Consider the following 20,821-nt stretch of genomic DNA (forward strand, 5'->3'; position numbering starts at 1 on the left):
ATCCTATACACCCTGCAGGTCTCAGCTGAGATCACAGGTCCTCAGAGAAATGCTCCCTGACACCTCAAGCTAAATTAGCTTCCGTGTTATTCCCTCTTACACCCCCTATACTTACCACCATTGATAATTCTGTATTTCATGGTTTAATACTGCCCCCCACCAACCACAAGCACCTTGCCCCCTCCAGACCGTACGCTTCATGAGAACAAAGGGCCTGGCATTGTTGGATGCAATATTCTTTGGGTTTTTTCTTCTTCTTTACATACAAATAATTAAGTGGATTTTGCCAACGTGTCTATAAAATATAACAGTTGGAAATATAAACACTTCCACAAAGCAAAAACTGCTGTTGTTGTTATATTATCACTGTTTTGCAGGTTAAGGAACTGAGACCCCAGAAGGAATGGGATCCAGTTATAGTACCCTACCTATAGGAAAGGGACAAAAATTATAAATGTATTATAAGTGTATAACTCTAACCTGATTTCTTCTCTGGAGGAAAACAATCACCCAGAATAGAAATATTTTAATTTCAAATAAAAGTACCTGTGGTTAGAGTAGATGCACTTCTGAAAATAGGTTTTAAGCCTCTGTGAAACTGACATACCCCACATATTTGATACACTTTGAAGGCTAAATATAGTTTACTGAGAGGACAAATATGTGAAGCAGGGCAGTTCAGGAATCACGGCCATGAAGCACTAATACGACTGCTTCAATGCCTCTCCTGACCCCGTTACCCACAGGATCCCCATTACCCAGAAAAAACGCCAAGCTCTCCCAAAGTCTGCATTCTGTATTTTATCCAGTTTACATGTGCATGGAAAGGAGCATCTAACTGGACAAGGCCCATGAGAAACCCAGCAGCCCCTTCCTGCTCCCACTTCCCGGCTCCCCGAGGGCAACCACTCCCAGCTCTTTACTAGTTTTTTTCCCATTTACCTCCACTTCTCCGGGAACATGCTGGTACGACTACTTCTTCAATTTTCCATACGGGCATCGGCTGGCAACTTCCAGAAGTGGAGGATGTATCCCCCCGTTCACTCAGCAACCCCACCTGCCACTCACTCCTCAATTAGGCAACAGCCTGGGTTAGACCCGGAGTCGATATTTACATTATTGTAAAAATGTAAACATTAGTGCAAGCTGAGCTTTGTAGTAAAAGGATGAAACCTTTCCTAACCTACACAGCTTTTTACGTTCCCTGGAGCTGACAACTGTCCTGGAATTCTTGGCTCATTCAGCTTTCTATGTGTCAAGAATTCATCCACAAGCTCTCCCCTGGTGAGCGCATGCTCCTCCAACACGTGCAAGCGCAGGCGTATCCCTGCTCTATCAGTTTCTCTTCTCCTAGGAGTTGTCCTGGAGCCTCCGCCCTGCTCCTATCTGGACTGAGGACCAGACTCTCATTTAAGGCTCTCCCTTCACCATCATCACAGAGATCCCCTTCTACAGATTTCTTCTTAAACAAGTAACAAAAAGCACAAACTATTAGAGGACAAGAATGGTACATCTGGCTGCCTGAAAATTAAGAATTTGGTCCTTTAAAAGACCCACAACAGGGCTTCCCTGGTGGCGCAGTGGTTGAGAGTCAGCATGCCGATGCAGGGGACACGGGTTCGTGCCCCGGTCCGGGAAGATCCCACATGCCACGGAGCCGCTGGGCCCGTGAGCCATGGCCGCTGAGCCTGCGCGTCCGGAGCCTGTGCTCCGCAACGGGAGAGGCCACAACAGTGAGAGGCCCGCGTATCACAAAAAAAAAAAAAAGAAAAAGACCCACAACAAAAATACAAAGCCCAAGCATGGAGATTTTTCAATACATATAATTGACAAAGAATACAGAACACATAGACACATGTGCATGCACACATACAAAGACACACACACACAGCTCCTAAGATAAGAAAAAGACACAAACCTTTCTCAAAAGGCAAAACAAATACTTAATAAACACATAAAAAGATTCTTATCCCTATGAGGGAAACACCATCTCAGTGGTTCTCAAATACTATTTTAATACCTACTAGATTGGCCAAAAGTAACATCTCTGACCATGTTCACAGCAGCACTATTTGTAATAGCAAAACAACAGCAACTAGAAACCCAAATATCAACTGACAGGAGAATGAACGAATAAATCAATCAACAATGGTATATTCATTCAATGGGTCACTACCCAGCAATGAAAAGAAATAAACATGGTTACATGCATCAGCATGGTTCAATGTTAGAGAAACATAATTATACATATAAAACTGGAACTATAATGGGGGGAGGGGAGCAGAAAAATAAGCTTCGGAAAAAATACATAAAGTGTGATCCCCCTTGTAAAGAGTTTAAGAAAAAAACATACAAAACGAAACAATGTGTTGATTAGGGATACATGTAAATGTGTCAAAACTATAAATAAAAGCAAGGGAGTATTAACACATAATTCAGGATATTAATGCCCCCAAGATTTCATAATTTAAAACTTCAGGCAAACTATCGTCCCATTATATTTGAATATCCATTCTCTACTAGTAAGTATTTATTCAGAATAAAACCAATCACACAGTACCTTTTCCTAAGGAGACCTTACTGGGGGCTGTTTATTTTGTTGTTGCTTTCTCTTTCCCTTTTTTTAAAGTTAAAAAAAAAAAGGAAGCAGAAAAATAATAAAATCTAATGGTTACAACACACCCACCAAATGTTCAAGAATATTAATGACTCAGATTTGTAGAGCTGTGTAAGTTGGCTGGTGATGTGCTGGGAAAATCATTCTGGGTCTGTACGGGATCATTTCCATAAAGGTTACCAACAGGGAGTTCTAACAGCTGGGCTGGCGCAGCTGACAAACAACCACTAATCCTTACAAGCACATAGGGCGGGTGTGTGAAATGGCAATAACAACCCTCTGTATTATTTATTCCTGTTTTCTTCGTAACTTCCATTTTCAGGATCATGCGAAACACTTCTCCACCTCAAAGGCTCACAGCTATCAACTCTACGTGGGCGTCCGTGTATTCACTAAATACATATCAACAGCGCTCCAGCCACAGTGACAGCAAGGATTCCAGCGCAGGCGGCACAGTGGTGAGGGACGCAGACCTGGGACCTCCCTTCTGGAGCTCAAGGTCTGGTTTGCTTGAAACAGATAAAGCCACAAAGAGCCACATCACAACCAACAGTGGTCAGTGTTATAAAGGAAAAGTAGAGGGTGGGACAAGAGGATGGGGACAGCGGGGTCCATGTCCAAGCACTGAAGCTTAGGCTGAGACGGGAAGGGGAGGTGTGAGCACCCCAGGCAGAGGGGACAGCCCGTGAAGGCCCAGGAGAGGAAAGTGACCGACACTGGAGGGTCTTTGCTCGAGAGCAGAAGGCAGAGGAGAAAGAGCCTTAGAGGTGGTGCAGGGGTAGCTCACGCGAGACCCCAGGAGCCGTGAAAATAGGTTCAGGGCTGCTTTTGAATGCAATTGACTAAAGCTTTACAAAATAAGGGGGACAAAAACCTGTGCTGGAAATATGATCAGATTTACTACTTTCATTTTAAATAAATCCCTCCTTGATCCAATGCTGCCAGAATATGGCTCAAGTAGGTGAATTCTTTAAACGTTCCAAGCCTCCCAATCATTTCCAGCTCTTCCTAAAGAGCCCCAATTAGGCTGAAACAGCCTTCACTACCCACACATTTGTACCTCATATTATTTCCTGGAGTGACACAGCCCAGGCCTTGTTTGATTATCTAATTACAAATGTATGGCCCTTATTATGTTCTCATTAAGTGCATCTGTTGGGAACCCCAAGGCTTTTGTTAATGGCTTATCAGCCTTTAGAGATAACACCAGTGACTTTACTTATATAAACCTTCTGATTTATGCTCCTGGAATCAAAGTACTTCTGCTGTTTGTGCTTTCTTCCTTGTTGTGCTTCTGGAAAACAAGACCGAAGTATGGAAGACTCTAGAGCCAATATGTGGGGAGTCTGCACAATGCAATGGCCGCCCTGTTGAGCCAAAGGGGTTTTGCTGGTGGCGGGGACGAAATCCACCACCAACTTCAGCTACCTGAGCAGGACTCAGCTGACGTCAGGCGGGCTACATGAAAGGCCACACTGGTGCTGGGCTCCACCATTCCAGCCATGGCACAGAGTCATTCTGAGCAAGCTCTGGGAGCCCCACGGGAATCCCTAGATGAAACTCCCCCAGTCATGGGGACACTGTTCCAAAGGCAGGAGACGATTCACCCTGGGTACAGCTGGCCACTCACACTCAGTTCCCTTTATTTACTAGGATTTTTATGTGGTCAAAGACCCCCGTATCCAAATCCTGCTGGCACAAATTGCTATTTAAATATTTAATCTTCTAATTACACTTAGTAAATCCTGCGCTAAAATAGATAAACGTCGCTTACATCCTTCACTACAATGCAAACTATTTTACAACACTTCTGTTCTAAGAAGCGCTCTTGTTCTTCGGTTTTTTTAAATGTTACTTTGCTTTGCTTTTCTTCAAACCTACCAGGTGACGAGCACAACTAAGCCCTTCATGTATGTTGTTTATTTTCATTCTAACCCTTATTATAATCGGAAGCCTTGTGCATTGCTGATGGGAAAGTAAGATGGGGTAGCCATGGTGGAAAACAGCTTCTAACACTCTAAAGTTAGTTTTTGTTCGTGCCTTAAGGCAGAGTTATAACGAAGTCTCAAAGAAGCCAAATAAACTGGCCCAGATCTGTACCCAACAAACTTATCTTGACTCCAAAGCCCATATTTTCCACTCCCACTCCATACTTCCTCCCTTGACCCTGTTAGGAAATCGGTTACCCCATAACTGCTACAAATGCGGTGACAGGAACAGGGGCCAAAGAGAAACACTCTGAAAAGTAGAAAACATCAATATGTGATTCAAATTGTAACTTTTAAACTGCCAGCCTCTTTGGGGAAAGAAATGCAAGATTATACAGGAATGTGCGTAATGAAACTGAAAAATAAATAAAATCCTTCAGAGGGGCACATCTGGGTGGTGATATTCGGTCTTTATTTTTGTTGTTGTTGTTGTTAATTTACTTTTGGCTGCATTGGGTCTTCGTTGCTGTGCACGGGCTTTCTCTAGTTGTGGCGAGTGGGGGCTTCTCACTGCAGTGGCTTCTCTTGTTGCGGAGCACGGGCTCTAGGCACACAGACTTCAGTATTTGTGGTGCACGCAGCTCGCGGGCTCTAGAGCGCAGGCTAAGTAGTTGTGGCGCACAGGCTTAGTTGCTCTGTGGCATGTGAGATCTTCCTGGACCAGGGCCCGAACCTGTGTCCCCTGCATTGGCAGGCAGATTCTTAACCACTGCATCACCAGGGAAGCCCATCGGTCTTTAAAGTTTCATTCATGCTGCTCATTTTAAGTGCATCAGAGACCCCCGGGGGTGGGGGGGTGGGGGTGGGCAGTGATGCTGGGTGTCCTTCTGCCCACCACCTCCCAAAGGCTAACTGCTCCCACTCTGTTCTCCCAGAGCTGCACTTTTATAAGAAATATTCCCACAGGCTGGAGACCATATCCAAGGGAACACTGTATAACTTCACTTCCTCCCTTCCAGGGCAGCAAAAATCACTGTCAGGGGAGTTGTGGAAACATCTTACAATACTGTGTTCAGCCACACCATGTTCACACTGGAAGCGAAGGTCACTGCCTTCCACCACCACCTGCCCCCTCCCCAGCCCAGGATCTCCTTCTCGAAGCGGGTCCCTGGGGCTGGTAATTGAAGTCACCTGAGAGGCTGGTGCCCCGCTCCTTTACCCTCAAAGGAGAAGCTACAAAAACAGACAGGAGGTTTCAATTCCCACCCACTCTCTCCAGCTTTTGGGTGGGTCAGCCTGCAGGTACACAGGAAGCCGAGGAGAGAGAGGGCATGTTTCCTGGCCCATGTGATCAGCTCAGTCTGAAAGCTGGGCCTCCACACCCAACCAACTTTTGAGAAAAAAAGTGGGCTCCATCATTCATGCATGGACTCAACCATCTATTCATCCTACAAATGTTAACTGAGCATTTACGCGAGGCTAGGCACCATCACAGGTAAAATACCTGCCCTCATAGACCAGACAATTTAGTAAGGGAAACAATGAACAAAATAAATATTTTGTATATTAGAAAGGGCTGTGGAGAAAATAAACCTGGAGATGTGTATAGGGAGTGTGTGTGTGTGTGTGTGTGTGTAAGCAGGAGGACGAATTACAATCCTCCAATGAAACAAAGCCTTCTATTTCTGAGGGTGGGCAAGTTTTCAACATGTCAGATTACTTTAAACACCAATGGAGACCTCACATCTTTAAGCCCGTACTACCTAATCTCAAACTCAGCATCGCAATACAAGAAGAGACACTTCCTTTTACTGCTCCTTTACATTTTATCTCCAGCCCTCTTAATCATCCTCTACTCGCTTCTCTCCAAAGAAAAGCCTAAAACCAGTCAGAATGCACACCCATTGATTTCAGAGATAAACTCAGTTTAACCTTTAAATCTTTGAAATAAATTGCTAAATATCTGACAAATTAGAATTCTATGTTTTCTGACAACCGCCACCAACATGGAGCTGGCCTCTGTGTCACATGTTTTGATTTTACAACATTCGTAAGAGCCCCAGTAAGACCAGCCATCGGAGGATGTGGTAACAGGGTTGCCTAACTGGTACAGCCACTGGCTCCCCGGCTAAATGTCCAAAGGTGGAGTGTTCAGCTGCCGTAGGGGATGCCACCCTTTCACAATCACCAGGAGGTTCTGAGTCTCCAAGAAATAAAGCAAAGTGCCAGGGGTCTTTTTGTGGGGAATTTTCCTCCCTTTTTTGGCCAATCTTACTGCCTTCAAGAATAAGAAAATTGGGGGCTTCCCTGGTGGTGCAGTGGTTAAGAATCCGCCTGCCAATGCAGGGGACACAGGTTCAAGCCCTGGTCCGGGAAGATCCCACGTGCTGTGGAGCAATTAAGCCCGTGCACCACAACTACTGAGACTGCGCTCTAGAGCCCGCAAGCCACAACTACTGAGCCCATGTGCCTAGAGCCCGTGCTCCGCAACAAGAGAAGCCACTGCAAGGAGAAGCCCCCGCTCACCGCAACTAGAGAAAGCCTGGGCACAGCAACGAAGACCCAACACAGCCAAAAAATAAATTAAAAAAATAAAGAATAAGAAAATTGTGCATACTCACAGCAAACCCAAACCAAAGTAAAGCCCAAAGGCACAGGCGCTACAGTCCTGCTTGATTTTGGAATGCAGCAGGAGTGAGAGCATCATTTTGAGTTCATCTCAGACAGACTGGACCTCAAAGCAGGCTCTCCAGCAGGGAAGGCATCCTGAACCTCCATCAGGCACGGGATCTGAGGCTTTGCCCTCCAGGTCGGAACCCACCTCCCCTGCTGGATGGTGAATAACCTGAAGTCCTTCCCAAAGTAGCCACAGGAGGAGCATCCCACAGTCAGTGTGCGCCGAACTAAGTCAATGAACGTTTGCTGGACCGACGTTCCTATGTTTGCTGTGTCACAAATCTTCAAGCCCTGTCCTCACCCTCTACTAAAGGAGACCATTTACAGCCCAGGTGCTGTGTTTAACGCATCAATGATTAAGATACACAGCCTTCAAAGGACTGGGGAGATGAACCCCTCCTCTGGCCTCTTCGCCTCTGATGAGCCCCACAGGGCGCCACCAGCCTCCGTTTCCCGAGAGCCCAGGCACTAAGTGTCACTGTGCTGCCCAGGGGCCCAGGAGGCCCACCCAACCTCCTACACTAACTCCCCCACTCAGAGCTTCACAGAGCTCGCAGAGCAGGCCCACCTGCTGCCCACCACGACCACAGGTCACCCCACTGCCTCTTCCATCCAGAAATCCCACCAACTCCGGCTGACTCCTTGAGGCTCAGTGAAGTCTACCCTCCCTACCGAATCCAACTGCCTGCTTTCCGGCCTCCCCGGCCTAAAGTATGGGAAGGGTAATGCCCTGGTTCTGCCCTTTCAGGACGTATGAATCGCATTTCCCCGTAGCCTTTACTCCAGGAGGTCCTCCCCCAGAATAAACAGGCAGCAGTCACCAACAATGGGCCCAGGGATCCAAGCTCGTCCCCTTGACTGCCCTCTCCCCCGCCCTGGTCTCCTCCTTGGCATAAGGAGGGACAAAATGGGAAGATCTAAAGTCCCTCTTATTTCAGATTCCAAAATCTGAAATTCCATATAGCTTCCCTAGATACAACTGGAAAAGCCTCATATTGTTCCTCTGTTGACCTTTTAAACAGGTGTCCCAGCTAATGCAAGTTATCCAAAGGCCTGATTTTCAAGGAGTTTTGGACCATAACTTTTAGAGGGAAAAAAATGTGTTTTTTTTTTTAAATAAATTTTACAAGCCTGAGTTTTTTTCCTCCTTTCATTCCTAGGAGGAAAGTGAAGGGATGGGGGCGGGGAACTGACCTGCTCAGTTCCGCTATTAAGATCACGAGCCCGCGATTCGTACCACCTGCGTTCCTCCTCCGGGCGTGGAGACCGTCCCAGGCCCGCCCGGCCCGCCCCGTTCACCCGCCCGACAGTCCCGGATTGCCAGAGCCTCCCGAGCTGCGCCCCACCGTGGGCCAGCCGTGTGTCCCCAGCCGCGACACCACCTGGAGCCTCGGGCGCGTCCAGATGGCCGGGGCGCACCCGCTGTCACCTGGCCCCGCACGACGGCCCCGCTCCTCCCCGGGCGGCCCTCGCTCCAGCCGGCGTCTCTCCTTCGCTTCCCGAGCCAAGCCTGGCCTCCGGGCGGTCACCGGGCCAGGCGGCGAAGGCACCTGCCCCGCCCGGGAAAATGCACGAGCCCGCAAGTCCCTTCTGCCACCACCTCGACGGGAGCTTGCAGGAGAGAGGCAGGAGAAAGGAAAACAAGCCCGAGGCAGGGCCGGCCCGGCGTCTCCCACAAAACCGCCACCTGCGCCGCAGCCCCGGACTGGGGCCGCGGGCCTGGCGGGGAGCGAGGTCCGGGCCCGGCCGTTGCGCCCACCCGCCCCGGCGCGCCCCTTACCCGTGAGCCGGCCGCCCCCCTCGCCGTGGCCGCGGCGCCGCTGCAGGATGAAGTAGCAGCTGCTCTTCTGAGTCACCCAGAGCTTCAAGGCGTTCTTCAGCAACACCTCCTCGGGCTTGAGCCACATCGCGGAGGTCCGGCCGCGCCCGCGGGCCCCGGCTCACATCGCCCTGGCCGCCGGGCCGAGCTCACTCGGGAGGAGGAGGAGGCGGAGGCGGCGGCGGCGGACGGGAGCGCAGCCAGCCGGCGCCCTGCGCTCGTGAGTCCGGGGAGCGCGGCGGGCGCAGCTCGCCCCTCGCGGCCCGCGCAGCCAGCGCGCAGGCCCCGCCCCGGCCCCGCCCACGGGTCGCTGCGCCCCGCCCACCGGCCGCGCCCCGCCCACCCCGCCGGCTCCTGCGGCGCCGCCAGGGTTTCCGAGTCCCGGCGGCTCCAGCGCAGTTCCGGAGTGGAGGGAGGAAGTCCAATCCCGGCTGCCGGGCTCCCCGCCTCTCCCCCTACGCTCGCGGGGGGCGCCGCGGCCCCTCTTCTCTCCAACGCCCCTGCGGGGAGACAGCCCGGAGAGCAGCAGGAGGAAGAGGAGGCGATGGTGAAAAAGACATCTTGTTGTCCCAGCTGCAGTTTGCCGAGCTAGGGCATTTATCTTAGGGGGGACAGAATGCACCCCAGGAAATCCACGTGTGTTTGGAATAACACGGCACTTAAAATAACAAGAAACGTTTTTACAAATAACCAAAAAACAGCGTTAAAAGCTAAAAATTATTTTCCGAATTTTTTAAACGCTGAGCGTACGTTTTCCGTGATCTCACGAGGGATCCCTCGGAGCTGCTGAAGAAGCGGCGATGTTGTAGGACCCTGCGGCAAAGGTTCACACCAAACTCAACACCGGACGCCTCTCGTGAGCACAGAAGATGCCGATATTAGGGCTCCCCTGCAGGTCCCCCTACCCAGGAACGAAACCAGGCACGCTGGTTCTCAGAGAATTGAAAAGCTGGGAGGTATGGAGTAGGTGATAGTAAAGAAAAGCTATAGCGAATATGCAGGTAGGGCTTTAAAAGTATTTCCTCAAAGCGTGGTAGAAATAGACACGTGGACGCTGGCCTTGAACAGCTGAGGGGGACTCCGAGGCGTCTCCTCAAGGAAGCAGTTAAATCCAACATCCTAGAAAGAGAGGGAAAGAAACTCCAACATGACCCTCGGGTTTTGACAAAGGGACCCCTGACAACATGTGACTTAATTAGGACAAAACTGAAGTAAAGCTCCCACAAGATTCCTGGGAACTGAGTAGAACTGCTTCACTGGAGGCCAAGGAATCTGTCTGTAGAGGATCAGAAACCCATATCTGACCCAGCATGTGAGAAGCCAGGTAAGAGCCCTGTGCCCAGGACAAACGGGACCGCCCACCCAGGGGGCAGGGGCAGCTGTGGTCCAGAAGTGCAGGCCATGGACAAATATCCCCTGAGCACAACTGAGGGAGGGAGTCAGCTGTTCTCAGGGGGACTTGGGTGCCGCAGAGCGCTCAGGGTGGGCAGGGATGACTAGAAAATATTCCTTCCAGGAATAGTTGCCGGCACCCACCCCCGACGGTCAGATGCGCTGCCAGGCCCTGGAACTGCAGACATGAGTGGAACAGGGTTCCCTGCCCTGAAGGACTCAGGTAGGAAAGCAGGCACAAAGTGTCGTGGGCGTCATGCTGGGGACAGTGGGGTGCACAGAATGAAGGGTCAGTTCCTCTGGGAGGGGACTGAGAAGACCCCGCAGAACAGCCGTGGTTTGACTGGGGCTTGGAAAATGAATGTGTTTGGCGCAAGGTCAAGTCGGGAGGGCACGTCTAGTGAGCAGATCAGCACATATGTCTTTGTGGTTTAGGGCATACCTCTAGGGACAGACTGCCCTAGATCAAATCCCATTCCTGCTACTAGTTCACTGTGCAACCTTGACCTTGGGCAAGATAGGAAACTCAGGGAGTCTCAGTCTACTCAGCTCTAAAATTGGGATAATCATAGCACCTCCTTTATAGGTACTATCCAGTGTATAATATATTCAAGTGCTTAGAACAAACATAATAAATGTCAGCTATTATTACTAAATGTACAGAAGTTCTTGGAAGTGCAACAATCCACATATACACTCACCCATATTTTAAACATTATTAAGCTCTTAATATCTGCCAAATAGTAAATATAAACTATATGACATTAAATCATGGAAAGTGATCTATGAAAGCAGCTGGGAGAGGATGGGAAGGATCCTGTGGGGTACAGCGCACTGACCTCTCTCTCCTCCCACCCACGAGGCTCCTGCCTGTGCCCATTAGCCAAGGCAAATAGAAGCCAAAAGGCAAGGGAGCCCAGGCAATGCCGTCTGTAGAGATCGGGCTCCTGGGCACAGGGCAAGGTGAAGATTGGAGAGGGGAACTGGAGGGGCCAGTGGAGAGTATCCAGCACAGGTGGTAACAGCTTCCCACTGTCACTCATCTCTGGGCACTCAAGGTTGGTGTTAGGGGTGTCCCCCAAAACACTCATACATTGAAGCCCTAATCCCTAGTATCTCAGAATGTGACCTTATTTGGAAATGGGGTCATTGAAGGTGTAATTAAGTTACAATGAGCTCGTTAGGGTGGACCCTAATCCAGTATGACTGGTGTCCTTATAAAATGGGAAATTTGGACACAGACAGGCACAAAGGGAGAACAGCATGTGAAGATTACATGTGAAGATTGGAGTTAGACTATCACAAGCCAGAGAACTACCAGAAGCTAGGAGAGAGGCCTGGAACAGATCCTTCCCTCAGAAGGAACCAACCTTGATCTCGGATTTCCAGAAGTGTGAGACAATGTCTGTTGTTAAGCCACGTACTTCGTGGTACTTTGTTATGGCAGCCCTAGCAAACTCATACAGGTGGCTTCCTAATCTTGCCCATGCCTGCTCAGTAGCAGGTCTCTTGAGTTGGGTTCTGTTTCCTGCCAGGACCTTGACTGATGCCAGGAAGGCCCCCAGCACACACAGTTCCTCAATATGGAATTCTGGCTGGGCTACTCACATATTTGTGCATGCATTGGGAGCAAAAGGGGTGTGGTAATCTGCGACATAGAGCGGCCACAGGATTACTCAAGTGAGCCCTGGTGGTAGTTTGACGGGCAGATAGGGGACAAGGCGTGGAGGGCCGTTGCTGCTGTTACACTGATTGCTATGATAATGATGATAATTACAAAGAGTGTAGAGTGAGATGGCTGTTTCTGACTGCCCTGAAGAGTTTTCTTTTAAAATAAGCATGAAGTTTTAAATTTCAATCTCAATATACAGATATGGTGACATTCAAAGAATCCTTTATAGGGTACAGCTGCAGGACACACAGGGGTCATCCTCAGATCCTAAATATAATTGTTCAGGTTACAAAGTTGTTGCAAAGTTGGGGGGGTGGTTTACTGAAGTATAGTTGATTTACAATATTGTATTAGTTTCAGGTGTACAGCACAGTGATTCAGATAGATAGTTATGTCCATTCTCTTTCAGATTCTTTTCCCTTTACTGCAAAGTTTAAGTGTTCAACCTCAGCAAATTCTCTTGCTAAGATTAGGACATTGACCACGAAGGAGCAGGACCATAGATTGTGATGGGAATATTTGGGTGGACACAGACAAAGTGATAATTATGTGATGCCATAGAGGTGTTAGCTAACGCTACAATGGCCATCATATTGAAGTATAAATGTATCAGATCAGTATGTTGTGCACCATAAGCTTACACAGTGTTTTATGTCAATTATATCTCAATTTTTTAAAAAGTTGAATGCAGAAACTCAAAGAAATGAAGAGGAGACAGAGAACAACAGAATTAGAACATATATTGACAAAATTATCCAAAACATTATCAACAAAATTTATTAAAACAAATGTGTAATAGAGGCACTTCCATGGTGGTCCAGTGGGTAAGATTCTGCACTCCCAATGCAGGGGGCCTGGGTTCGATCCCTGGTCAGGGAACTAGATCCCGCGTGCATGCAGCAACTAAGAGTTCACATGACGCAACTAAGTAGTCCTTATGCCGCAACTAAAAGATCCCACATGCCACAAGTAAAGATCCTGCATGCTGCAACAAAGATCCCGCATGCCTCAATGAAGATCCAACATGCCGCAACTAAGACCCGGTGCAGCCTAAATAAATAAATAAATAATAGAGAAAACAGATAAACCCCAAAGTTGGATATTGAAAAATTAATACACTCTCTAGAAAGACTGATCAATAGAAAGAGAAAGAAAGAGGGAGGGGGGAAGATTCAAAATAGAGCTTCATAAATGCAAATAAAAAACATAATTGTAGATTCTAGAGATGCTGAACAAACAATACTAATATATTATTAAATTTTTTTAAAAAGCTGAGCTCCCGAACCCCAAGCCTCCCCTGCCTACAGAAGCAGCCCCTCTTCCCCTGTTTAAGGAAATTAGCAATCACTCACAAGAGGACCTTTCACCTGGGGCCTTTGTCTCCCATCTGGATGCCCGTTCTCAAAACCTGCCCACACTGCACCTCATTGACTCCGGGCCCATAGCAAGAATAAACTCCCAGCTGAGCCCAGAAGAAAACCACAAGGTCTGCTGGGGACGAGGTGGAGGTAGATTATACACCAAAGAAGTTGGAATATCTTGCCCATGTGTATTGAGAGGAAGCTGAGGGTCATTTATGGGAATGGAATCTACAGTGTTACACCAAGAGGGATGAAATGTAAGGTTGGAATCAGCAAGATTTACAAACGTACATACACTCACTCGGGACTCCTCATGTAATGTGTTATATTCAGCACATCTGAGTGGCTCTAAGGTTTGATGCCTTGGTTTATTGAAGCCTGGATTTAATAATGGCCTAAATTCAATGAGGATGAGATGCTAAAACTTCTCTGGCATATTGTAGACTAAGGAAAGGGTTTGAAGGCTTAGGAGATTAGAATGTTTGAGTTGATATATTATATGCAACCTACTCAACCAACACCCCACAAGCATACCATACCCCTGGCCATCAAGACCACCACCCTACAACCACAACATGCATCTTTATCAAGACATTGAGAAATGTGGGAAACTTCTTCTAGTAATGGCAGTTAAAGACCAATCCTCCTGCCGAAAACCACCATAAAAGCTGGACAAAGTATTGTTTTTAAATCTGTTTCTTCAAGTCATGAGAGAACTACTGTGGCAGCAAGGACTTGAGGTGGCAAGAATCTGAGGAGGTGAGCCAGACATAGGATCAAGTTCTTCCCCTCTAAGTATTTGCAGATTCCAAGTGGCAGCTCAGAGACTAAGAAGCCAAGCACACCTTCTGGACATTTACAGGGCCAGAGAGATAAAAACTGGAGTTAGGATCCCCAAAGCATTACTTCCTCAGAGTAGAGAAGACCCAGAAGAAGACAAGCCTTCACAAAGACTAGACCTGCCAAGCCCACAAGCATCCCAATGCCTGATTCAAATGCTTCCCCCAACCTTAATGACCCACCAGGAGCAAAAGTAAATTCTCCCAATAGATGATAACACCATCCAAAGACTCACTTTTTTTCCATGGTCTTTCATACTCCATATTCAGCATCAATACATTACCAGGCATAAGAGGAAACAAGACCACATGACTAAAAATCAAGAGAAAAGAACAAAACCTATTAGTAACAAATTCATGAAATAGCCAGATATTGGAGTTACCAGATACAGAGTAGAATATATGTAAATAATAAGTTCAAGAATTGCAATGAAAATATAGAGAATTTCAGCAAAGAAGTGGAGATATATATGTGTGTGTGTGTGTGTGTGTGTGTGTGTGTGTACACAGAGGTCAAATAGAAATCCTAGAATGGAACAATACAATACCTGAAACTGAGAACTCCACACATAGGTATAACAGTAAATCACACAAAGTGCATTGGTGAACTGGAATATTAAAAGAAAATAGCCAGAGATTTCTCCCAAGAAGATATGCAAATAGACAATAAGCACATGAAAAGATGCTCACCATCATTAGCCATCAGGGAAATGCACATCCAAGCTACAGTGAGATACCGCATTGCACTCATGAGGATGGCTGTAATTAAAAGAAGAAAAAACATGGACACTAACAAGTGTTGGTGACACTGGAACTGTCATACATTGCTGTTGGAAATGTAAATGGTGTAGCCACTTTGAAAAACAGTTTGAAAGTTCCTCAAAAAGTTAAACATGAAGTTACTATTGACCCAGCAATTCTACTCCTAGGTATATATACCCAAGAGAATGAAAACATTGAAGACCTATGTTCTGGATTCCCTGGGTGGTCCAGTAGTTAAGAATCCATCTTGCAATGCAGGGGACACCAGTTCAATCCCTGGTTGGGGAACTAAGATCCCACTAATCCCGCATGCCACAACTACTGAGCCCGTGCTCTGGAGCCCACGCACCACAACTAGAGAGAAGCCTGCGCACCACAACGAAGAGCCCACTAAGACCCAATGCAGCCAATAAATAAATAATTTTTAAAAAAGAAAGAAAACCTATGTTCACACAAAAATTTACGTGAAGGTTCATAGCAACATTACTCGTAATAGTTAAAAAGTGGCAACAACCCAAATGTCCAACAACTGATGAATAGGTACACAACATCTGTTATATCCAAACAACAGAGTATTATTCAGCCATGAATGAAGTACTGGCATATGCCTCAATGCAACATGGATGAATCTTGAAACCCACTATACCAAACGGAAACCGGACATGAAGAAGCACATATTATATGATTCCATTCATATGAAATGTCCGGAATAGGCAAATCCATAGAAATGGAGAGTAGATTAGTGGCTGCTATGGGCTGAGGGGAGGAATGAATGGGAGAAATTAAGAGTAACTGCTTTATGGGTACAGGGTTTCCTTTGGAGTGATGAAAATGTTTTGGAAAATGGGGTGATGCTGGCCTAACATTGTGAAGATACTGAAAACCACTGAATTGTACACTTTATAAGATAACGTGTAGGGCTTCCCTGGTGGCGCAGTGGTTGAGAGTCCGCCTGCTGATGCAGGGGACACGGGTTCGTGCCCCGGTCCCGGAAGATCCCACATGCCGCGGAGCGGCTGGGCCCGTGAGCCATGGCCGCTGAGCCTGTGCGTCCGGAGCCTGTGCTCCGCAACGGGAGAGGCCACAACAGTGAGAGGCTCGCGTACCGCAAAAAAAAAAAAAAAAGATAACTTGTAGAAAATGGATAGTAATACAAATAATTCTTGTCCAAAGCAATGCAAATAAACTTCGGTCCGTAGAGATACCCCCTCTAGGATATTAATCAGTTTTGCATGTTAGCAAATTCACTTCAGCATTCTTCACTAATATCTGCGTCTGTACCTATTTCAAATTCTCCTTTGAACTAGTCTTAACATCTTACTGGTTTCATCATTAATTAATGAGTTGAATAAAATTGTTGGTCTGTGTTCGTTTTATGTTTGCAATAAGAGGTATGCTTTTAACTTTTTGAAAATTATACTTTAGCAATTAGAAGAAGGGGGACGTGATTGCTAGATGCTGAAATTATTTCCCTATAGTAGAAAGATGGAAAGTGGAGAGAGAAGTTAAAACAAGAGGAACTTCAAAGATACTTGTGCTCCCCTACACAGGATACAAACACCCCACTAAATATACTGCCTGGCCTTAAGAAAAGATGCTAGTCCCTTAGTCTAACACCCTTGGCAAAGCATATCTGTAGATGCAGGCCTGGTCTCTGACACATGTCTCTGCTCTGAGAGCACCCAAACCCCAGTGGCCGTCTGCTCCGCTCTGACTGGCCATCTGACAAAACATGGGGACACCGGCACAGAAGCGTGCCTTGCTGTGCAATGATGGGCATTAAGAAATGAAAGCACGCGGGCTTCTCTGGTGGTGCAGTGGTTGAGAGTCCGCCTGCCGATGCAGGGGACGCGGGTTCGTGCCCCGGTCCGGGAAGATCCCACGTGCCGCGGAGCAGCTGGGCCCGTGAGCCATGGCCGCTGAGCCTGCGCGTCCGGAGCCTGTGCTCCGCAACGGGAGAGGCCACAGCAGTGAGAGGCCCGCGTAACGCAAAAAAAAGAAATGAAAGCACGCCATTCATCGAAACTTCATCACCACGATTTGCTTAGATTTAGGGTCAGGTTACGGTTAGAGCTAGGGTTTTGTCAGGTGGCTGACCAAATTGGCCACAGGTTTGTTAAGAAACACTAAAAGCCTCTTCTCCGGGAGTGGAGGGAAGCTGCATGTACAAGTCCGTCTATGTCATCATTGCTTCTACTTGGGGTTGGCTCTGGGCTGGGAATCCTCTCTAGACCCCCAGCCCTGACTCCTATGTCCCTGCCAAGACTGCCATGTCAGTTTCCTTCTCAGCTCCTCTCTTGCCCCTTGATCTTCCCTTCACACATGCAATGGATAAAAACTGAAAACGAAAGAGGAATTGGAAATGAAAAACTGAGTATTTCAGGACTTAGACCTGAAGCGCTGAGGAAATCCTAAGAGAACATGTTTGGTTTCTGTTCACAACCATGCTATTTAATTCTTAATAAAATTGTCAGTTTTGTTATCTATAACCCTCCATTAGTTTCCAATTAGATACTAAATGTAATAGTTTAAAATTTTTAATCCTAAACAATATATGTTTGTGAAATTACTGGTTTTCTTTTTTTTTTTTTTTTTTTTTTTTTGCGGTACGCAGGCCTCTCACTGTTGTGGCCTCTCCTGTTGAGGAGCACAGGCTCCGGACGCGCAGGCTCAGAGTCCATGGCTCACGGGCCCAGCCGCTCCGCGGCATGTGGGATCTTCCCGGACCGGGGCACGAAACCACGTCCTCTGCATCGGCAGGTGGACTCTCAACCACTGCGCCACCAGGGAAGCCCCCGGTTTTCTTTTGAACAGTACTTCCGGTCCTCCTATTTGACTTGACTGTCGGCTCACATATTTAGCTTTATGACTTCTCCAAATCGCGACTTTGTTTCCTCTTAGATCAGGAATCCTGTGAAGGGTGGCCCTGTCCTTTAGGGCCTGGATTGTATTTCCACTCCTGACTGCCCATTTGAACTTAACATGCAGTGAAAGTCCCCCTGTGCTTGTCCGCACATTCCTATAACACTGCCTTCTGCCCCGTGGGCTCAAAGCCCTGCTCACAGTCAGTCACAGAATACGTTCTAGATCAGTTAAGTCAAAGAACATTCAGCGAGAATGTTCAACAGGCTAGTGCTGTCTGAAATTCCTGGGATGCAAAGATGAATGAATTTAATATCTGCCTCCATGTCTTACCGAGGGGACATTCCCCCAAGGGAGAAAGAACACAGGAGGACCGCTATGCATTAAGTACAGTGCTTGCTGTATTTCCAATGTCACTCATTTTTCACAATACATTTGAAAAGAGAGTAAAATGAGTCCCACTTTACAGGTGAGGAAACTCAGGCCCATAGAAATATTTAGTACTTGCTAATAGCACGCATCTGGTAGGTGGCAGAACCAGCATTTGTTCCTAGGCTTTTCTGAATCACAAACTAACACTTTCTCCGTTAATGTGCACTTAGTTGATTTCAGTCTGATTCATAGAAGAGTAACATCACTTTTTTTCCTTACCATTACTTTCGATGAAGATTAGATCCATCACCCAAGTTCCATGGGCTTCAAAGAAGGCAGACCTGGATTCCAAATTCTGCTTCCCCGTTTCCCAGCCGTGAGACCACAGGTAAGTTCCTTAACCTCTTACAGTTTCCATTTCTTGATTGGAATATGCACGTCTCACTGAGATGTTACAAGGCCTAAATAAGGTAAGCTAAGTCTCACACCTACCACAGGGCTTGCCCCACGTACATCTTCCAAATGGCAACTGTTATAATCACCTCTGGGTTAATCCCACCCTGGCCCTGGCCACACGTGCGACATCTCTTTTCTCTGCCGGCAGTTCTGAAGGTGCTTTCAGGTGGTGAAGACATTCTCTCAAGCACAGGGCAGCATAGAACAGCAGAGGCCACTGGACTCATTTTTCACTTTTAAATCCAGGAAAGGAGGTTAGTAAGTCACAAATCATGACCTAACCACATGAACCACTATTGAAAACAGACCTTAGTCAGTGTGTTCATACGTAACTGGTAGATTCTTTTTTGGTAAATGTCAGTACCCACCACTGGTTTGAGATAAGTCAGGGCTGAGGGTCCCCCCACCCCACCCCCAGCCCCATACACTTAACAAAAGGTAATTTGTTTGAATGGAAGCAAGTCACAGACCAAACGCAAACATGTATTGAACATAAAAAGAAAGCCCAATATAGTCCTACACCGTGTTTTGGGTTTTTTTTCTTTCCTGAGATTTTTTGGCTGTGTTGGGTCTTCGTTGCTGTGTGCGGGCTTTCTCTAGTTGTGGCGAGTGAGGGCTACTCTTCGTTGCGGTGCGTGGGCTTCTCATTGCGGTGGCTTCTGTTGTTGCGGAGCACAGGCTCTAGGCGTGCTGGCTTCAGTAGTTGTGGCACACGGGCTCAGTAGTTGTGGCTCGCGGGCTCTAGAGCGCAGGCTCAGTCATTGTGGCCCACGGGCTTAGTTGCTCCGCGGCATGTGGGATCTTCCCGGACCAGAGCTCGAACCCGTGTCCCTCGCATTGGCAGGCGGATTCTTAACCACTGCGCCACCAGGGAAGCCCCTACACTGTGTTTTTTAAGCTCCCTAAGTCTCAGGTCTCACCGCACCTGCCATTATATGTTAATGTCAAGACAAAACCACAACCATGTCCCAGAAGTAATTCCCTGGTTGGCATCAGTCAACCAGAATCCTCTGAGTCAGAAGTTGGACATAGGACCATTCAGTTCAAGCCTTAGATACCGTTCCAGGGATGAGAGGTGAAGGGCTTGCTAAATTTTAGCCCACCTATCTCTCAAACGAAACGAATGTCAACAATAAAATCACTTTTCTAACACCCATTGGACCAGTTAACAAATTCTCTGCTGTGGATTAGAGAGAAAGACAGCTGGAGTGTGGGCATTTGATTATATGCTCCCTAGCCACCCCTGGAGTGTGTATCTGTGCTTAGCATTAGGGTGTCTGATGCTGTATCTAGAGTGAGGATTGAAATATACATGTATATATATTTTTTCAAGGTAAGTTACTGCCAACACTACAACCACTGTCTGCCCTCCAAGGATGACAGGACTCTACGGATCTGTGGCTTAGTTAGAATACAGCCATCACGACTTCACTGGCGGTCCAGTGGTTAAGACTCCATGCTTCCACTGCAGGGGGCTTGGGTTCGATCCCTGGTCGGGGAACTGAGATCCCTCATGCTGCGCTGCATGGCCAAAAAAATAAATAAATAAATAACATAAAATAAAAGCAGCAGTTTAAAAAAAAAAAAAGAATGTAGCCATTAAAAGCACCCTCTTCAGGGACTGGTGCAGCGGGAGGGTCCTGGCATCCCCTTCTAGACTCTAGGACAGTTCATCTAACCTCTGCTTGCATTTTCCCCCCATGTCTGTACTTACATAAAGAATGTTAACATGTTTGGAAAGAGTCCAACCAAATACAGTTCACGTCCATCTCCTTAGAAATTCCCCTCGTAGGGACTATGCAGCCTCAACCAGATCAGACTCTTCTCCCTGGAAAACTAAGGCACAAGAATGAGGCCAAAAGAGACAGGAGAACTAGGGAGGGAGGGAAGAGTAAATCTTATGTTCTTAGCGTTTTTTGCATTTCAAAAAAAAGTTATAATCGGAGAAATTGTATCAAATGGCAGTGCTTGTGAGTCTGCACATGTGCCAATGAAAATTACACAATTAGGAAATGTACAAAGGAGCCATGTCCTGTTCCAGATTCTTTCCCTACTTTGCAACTGG

At 47.2% G+C, this 20,821-nt stretch overlaps 1 protein-coding gene across 1 annotated transcript in view; it reads right to left on the reverse strand.

Annotated features, from left to right (window-relative positions):
* The window catches only part of TBC1D8 (TBC1 domain family member 8), a 124,970-nt gene extending 115,757 nt beyond the window's left edge, over window positions 1–9,213 (reverse strand). Inside the window, exon 1 of the mRNA XM_082851770.1 lies at window positions 9,002–9,213. Within this exon, the coding sequence (XP_082707896.1) occupies window positions 9,002–9,128 (127 nt within the window). The 5' untranslated portion in view covers window positions 9,129–9,213. The remainder of the gene's footprint in view (window positions 1–9,001) is intronic.
* Window positions 9,214–20,821: the final 11,608 nt, after the last annotated feature.

This window comes from Leucopleurus acutus (assembly GCF_964270905.1).
Source record: "Leucopleurus acutus genome assembly, chromosome: 12".
NCBI classification, from domain to species: domain Eukaryota; kingdom Metazoa; phylum Chordata; class Mammalia; order Artiodactyla; family Delphinidae; genus Leucopleurus; species Leucopleurus acutus.